This window comes from Octopus bimaculoides, chromosome 15, assembly GCF_001194135.2.
Source record: "Octopus bimaculoides isolate UCB-OBI-ISO-001 chromosome 15, ASM119413v2, whole genome shotgun sequence".
Classification (NCBI taxonomy): domain Eukaryota; kingdom Metazoa; phylum Mollusca; class Cephalopoda; order Octopoda; family Octopodidae; genus Octopus; species Octopus bimaculoides.
In genome coordinates this window covers 55093107-55099581 of record NC_068995.1, presented here as the reverse complement: position 1 = coordinate 55099581, position 6475 = coordinate 55093107, and the positions used below count along the sequence as shown (strand labels likewise).

The window sequence follows — 6475 nt, the reverse complement described above, 5'->3', positions numbered from 1 at the left end:
GTGTATGTATATATATTTTTCTCTCTCTCTCTCTCTATATATATATATATATATATATATACATATATATATATATGTGTGTGTGTGTGTGCGTGTGTGTGTGTATATATGTATATAACATTCATTCAAAAGTCATAAGAGGAATTATTTGGTCGCTATTTCACGAATGGCGAATTGGATAAAGTGCGCATTCTTTCAAAAATATATATTCAAATGTTACTTAAAGTTACATTTAAAGTTAAGCAAGAGGGATTAAAAAAAATTCTTATCATACCCTAAGAAGTTATTAATTAATTTTTTCTCATTTATATCATATATCTCTTATAGTAAATTTATTCTTTCATTTCAGTGTAAGCCGCCTATTTTCTGAATTTTTAGGAGATATTGCGTAAGTATATTTAAAAACAATTTCATATAATTTCACTCACGAAATTTTGTCAGTGAACAGGTCGAGGTTTCAATGCGATGAAAATATTTTGATAGAAATTAAATTTGAATATACAAGTCAAATTAACGGTTTTTGTGTGTTCTTAAATGGCTTACAGACATCTTCCACGCTGCAATAGTTTTTGTTTTAGCACGTGATCTCAGAACAAGACACTTGTTTTGCTACTACATCACGCTGCTTTCATATACCGTGAATAAAACTGAATATCCAGATTAAACAAGTCTTATACAATCCAGCATATATAAATCGAATGTTAATTTTACGATGTATTTGAACGTTTCTCATTTTTGATGAATTGGTAATTGCATTGAAACATATATTTATCCATACATTTACACACATACATATATAAATTGGGTTTTGTTTGTGAGTCTACAACGTTCTGAACAGCGCATAGTTGAACATCGGAAACGAAAAGCACACGAAATACTTGCAAACTTTAATGTGATAATAGCCCAAAATGAGGGAGATGCATATTTGCAATAATAAGCACTTTTCAATGATAGTTTGTCTTGAATACCTATGCATATGGACGTCGTATACAACGCTTATGATAAATTAAACAATATATTTGAAGAGTATAGCTTAGAACGTCTTTTCTCGTGACCTCTGGTACAGGTGTGGAGATTTCCCTTGCAGACTGTTCCTTGCAAATAAAGTATTATTGATGGAATTCTATTCCTTGTTAGGACAAAGGTTAAGCTTCGACTCTGGGGTTATATAACGCTTTACTTCCTCTTTTTCAATTCTCTTTGTTGCTTGTATTCTAAGTTTGATGCATTAATATAAATATTTATACTTAAATATAGAAGGTTTTCCGCCTTTGATTTCTCTTGTTTTGCACGCATACATATATACATATTTTGTATATCAACAGCAAGGTGTTATATGTAATGATTCCTCTTATAGTCATTTGTTACCCAGCGGAATTGGCTACATGTAAGAACATGAAAGTCTTAGTTTGAATCATTCGAGCATTACTAAACTGAAGATTTCTTGTTCTCACCTGTTGGCTATATACATATATATATATATATAATTGTTTATATGTCAATATTTTTTTCAGAACTGACGCTCTCTCAAGCTTCCTGGGAATCGGAGAGTAAGTATTGAAACACAAATTGTCCTAAATACTCGATTGATGTAATATTCTATCACTTAGGCAAACAGTTTATCAAGATTTGTGTTCCAGCGAGATAGAAATTTAGGGAACTCTATATTATTAGGCACGGAGTTAAATCCAGTTAAATCTCCTATGAGAAAATGCAGCCTTTCATTAAACGTCTTTGTGGGATTCATCCTTATTCATCTTATACACCAGATTCCGAACCCCTCCTTAGTACCGAGATATCGAATGCAGAAATTACATACACAAGCAAAGCATATACTACTTAAATAATCTTGTACGTAATATGCTATATACATATCTAACTCACAATTTAAACCTCAGATATTCTACAGAATCTATATTTATAATGAATGATATTATATCCTAGTGAACTTTCGTGCATATCCCTCGTCAACTGCTAGCGTAACGAAATAACCTCAACTACGCTCTGCCCTGCAGGACATGGGTAATAGAAATTCAACATGCAAAATGTCCAAACGATCCATGTTTTAACAACAGCATCCCTTTAAAAGTATACATGATAATCATCAACCTCCTTAATATCACAGTTGCACAGGTTTTAAAATGAAACAAACCATATCCAATTTATGACTGTCACGTCAATGGACCGGCTCCATGTGTATATGGATTATAACTTTAGCCGGTAGAGTTCACAATATTTCGAATAGTGTCTAATCAACTTTAATTTGATGAGCTTCCCTTAGGAAATATATGCATTACATAAAATATCAACATACTATATAAGTTCGGTTTTATATATCTGCATAACGGGTGTATATAATATTAAGTTCCAAATGTTATTGAAGAAATAACCCTAAGTCGAAGAAGCAAAGAATTGTGTGAGAAAGCTTCTATTAAGATATCGAAGATAAGGGCTTTTGAAACATGGATTATTCTATGAATTAACAACAAGAGTTCTGTTTTAGAGAGTCTTCATACTCGCAGTTAAGATTTATAATTTGTGTAAACAGAAAAGTATCCTGCAACAGTTTTGAACGTTGCAAATTATGTAATTCATGTATGTTTACTTCCTATATGAATTATGTTTACATTTTATAAATAAAAAGAAGCCAAATACATTTCTGTTGCACCTATATACACAGCATTCTGATGAATATGCTTGTGGTTCATCGTTTGTCTGTGCCTCTCAACTAACATCAGTAAAAAGGAACTAAATCCGATGATGATGTGGCGTATAGTATTATGATGCACGGCACACTAGTTTACGTTAATCAAACTGGTTTCAATATACACACACGGACATAAATAAAAATGAACTAAACATCAATAAAAATGAAATAAATCGTGTTATGATGCATGGCATATTAGCTTACGCTAATCAAGCAGGTTTCTACATACACACACGTACACACAAACACACATTTTCATAAACATACACATTAATCACTGTAATATTATAATCCGCTGACGAGACTTTTGGTCACCCAGGGAAAAATATGCATAACAGAAACACCTGTTATTTCCTTAATTATAGACAGAAGTTTCGTTTCCCTAGAGTCACCCTTAACATTAAAATGACATCTTACTTCATGAATATCATGACAATGTACCATTTTTGTTAATAAATTTACCGTCTCATTTTCCTTTACATTCAGCAGTGATACAGATAGCAGCGCATCTCAGTAAGTATACAATATCAATCTCTTTTAAGTGTATGTGCCCTACCTCTGCACTAAGAGGACGTTTAATACCAAGGTTAATCTGGTGAACATTGATATTTCTAGTAACATTTAATGTCAATGATAAAAATTGTTTCTCTTATAAAAAATATATTATTAATTTGAAATAGTTATTATGTTAGCTTGTTTTAGAATAACACTAAGTTATATCAAAGTAGGGCGTAATTGTTCGGGTAAAAACTACCATGAGTAGAAGAATCAAACACGAACGACAATACGCTTTTGTACCTGGAAGCTAGTATTTATATTTGGAAAATTGTATGCTTCTCCAAATTCATAATATTACTAATCTTTCCTACAATAGAGAACTAGTAGCAAACGAAATGTATGATTGACGTATACTAAGACGTATCCTGCTACAGATTCTGACATAGCAAAATATGCAAATTAATAAATTTTAGCTCTAATATTAATTGTTTTAACTTGGAAATAGAACTTTTCTTTTCCGCTATAGAAAGAACATTCTAAAGTATATTACTCACAGTTAACAGTTTTTCTCTGCCTATCAACTAACGCTAGTGAATAACAATGATGTATATTACGGTTTTATTTCGATGGTGCGATATTAAATGACCATTCTGCTTCCGATTAGGTAACGAGTGCATCAAAATTCGCCAGTGAAATACGCGTAACGATTGTTTACTTAATGTAATTTTAAGACCAAATTTGCAGTTTATTCGATTTATACGTATGTATGTATGTATGTATGTATGTATGTATGTATGCATGTATGTATGCGTGCATGTATGTATGCATGAAAGTACTAGTTCAATCAGAACGAACAGTTACTATTCTATCATTTGAATATATTATATAATTATACGATTTTAAATATAACGTGAAAAATCAGTCAAATTTAGAATTCCTTTGATTAACACACACACACACACACACACGCACACACACACACACACACACACACACACACACACACACACACACACACATATATATATATATATATATACATATATATATATATATAAATAAATATAGATATTTATCAAAGGAATTCCAACAAAGTTTTGTATATGGTGGATGGTATGACTTGAAAATTCAGATATTGATGTGTGTCCGTTATATATCTGTGGTAATGGATGATCCTTTTTAATTACCATTATATCTATGAATGGTAATTTGGTACAGCTCATCTCCTTTCTAAATTGGAGAGATGAGAGTAGGTTGTTCAGAAGGATATTGAACTCTTCCAGAGTATTTAGAGATTCTGTCCAGATTACGAAGCAGTCGTCAAGATATCACTTCCATGTCTTTTCAATATAATTTTAAAATTTAGTGCTACAGCTTTCGTCTCCTTCTTGGTAAAGTTGTTCTACATAACAATGTGAAGTGAATCGTTGGTCCTATAAAGTCATTATTTAATGAGTTCTTTCTTCACTAATTTAATAATCGCTTTATAGCGGCAAAGATCCACTTCTAATTGTTATTTATTTCTCCATTTTCTTATCGTCTATATATACATTAAACTATGGTTTACCTTTTGAATTGCCTACTGCTGTATACCTTATAACGAGGACCATACATACTGAGCTAATTACCAGGAATGCCTCTATCCCTTAGATGGTTTCAATACGTCTAACATACCTTACATAATATATATATATATATATTAGACAAGCCAATTTTGTGAGGGGTGTTCAGGACATATATAAAGAAAGAGATATAGCGAGAGTCTTACAGCTGTTTCTGGGATATTATGGATATCCCTTCATCAGCCATGATGTGAGATGGTTAACTAGAGGTAAATATCTGTTTTCGATATAGAAATTATTATGGAAAAGTGAGGAGATAGGGAATATAGAGGGACATAAGAGAATGTGATAAGAAATAAAGTATAAAATATTGTAATTGTAGTTCTATTATCCGAGTAAAGTGTTGTAAAGAAGTGGTAAAAAGTTTCCTGTACATAGTAAGTTCCAATAGTAGTTCATGTTTAGTAATTTCAACGTATGGAGCCTTGGATTCTGTGTTGCTCATTCGAAGGAATTTTTTGATGTATATGAACATTTGAGAATGTATTAGTAGTATTTGTGGATAGACGGGTGGGTAGATGTGTATGATCAGAATGATGAGATGTGTCAAAATGAAGACAGGAAGAGAAAATGAAAGGATGAAAGAGAGAAAAGAAGACTAAAATAAAAATATTCAACCCTCCCCCTTAGTGCCTTTCAAACGTATTACGCCACCTTCCACTCCTCATACATTCCTTACATTCTTATCTCTTCCTATCCCTCAGCTACTCCTCTCCCATCCCTCTCATGGTATTTTGACTACCATCTAACACACCTTTTCATTTTCTCTTCCCCTTTCTTTATTTCTTCTTTCCTCACCTATTCCTTTTGACTGTTCTCCTTATTTTAACATACATGTTTTTATTCTCCTGTCGATGTATCTGCATTATGCATAATGCCTGAATACTCAACAAATACCTTTTTCTGTTCTTTAAAACTGTTATCATGTATGGTCGTAATTAATATGTATGTCTCATGCCACAAATATCTGATTTTATTGGTAGTTATTTATATTCCGCATAATCCAAACAGTTTTCCCCCTAAGAAATGTTTATAACATTTAGAATATTTGCAAAGTTTGTATCAGAGAAAATAACATGGGTATTTCTTTTCATTTCTAGAGTGCAAGATATCAATAAATGGAAAGAGTAAGTTTTTTTCTTTTGATAATTCTTATTAATTCATTTGCTAACTCCATGCATCACGTTTTATCTTGTGGCTAGCAGATCACAATTACTAGTCCGCAGACACATGTATTTATCCTTGTTCGAAAACACAAGCACACGCGTATATTCTTTTATTCTTTGATTTGTTGGTCATTCGCCTGCGGTCATACTGGAACACCAACTTCAAGGATTTATAGTCGAATAAATCGAACCTAGGATTTACTCTTCAAGACCCTAGTACTTATTTGATCGATCACTTATGCCGAACCGCTAGGTTACGGTGATGCAATCACACCAACATCGGTTGTCAAGCGATGGCGGTTGTCGTAATGGTGGATAAACACAGACAAAATGTCACACACGCTTAAATTTATACATAAACATATATATTTATACATAAATATATATATATATATAATTAAAAAACGTTGAGAAAAAAAATAAACAAACATATACTACATACAGCGGCGGCAGAGGACACACAAGGTCACCAACTCTTCACC

At 32.2% G+C, this 6475-nt stretch overlaps 1 protein-coding gene across 4 annotated transcripts in view; it reads left to right on the top strand.

Moving 5' to 3' along the window:
* Nucleotides 1-6475, top strand: part of LOC106881480 (uncharacterized) — a 30665-nt gene that overhangs the window by 18687 nt on the left and 5503 nt on the right. For 2 of the 4 annotated variants that reach the window (XM_052973358.1, XM_052973356.1), the window contains 4 exons: nucleotides 350-388; nucleotides 1515-1550; nucleotides 3197-3220; nucleotides 5928-5954. In XM_052973358.1, coding sequence (XP_052829318.1) covers nucleotides 350-388; nucleotides 1515-1550; nucleotides 3197-3220; nucleotides 5928-5954 — 126 coding nt within the window. Of the gene's footprint in view, nucleotides 1-349; nucleotides 389-1514; nucleotides 1551-3193; nucleotides 3221-5927; nucleotides 5955-6475 lie in introns of all 4 variants that reach the window. The other 2 variants (XM_052973357.1, XM_052973355.1) reach the window with 1 other exon arrangement.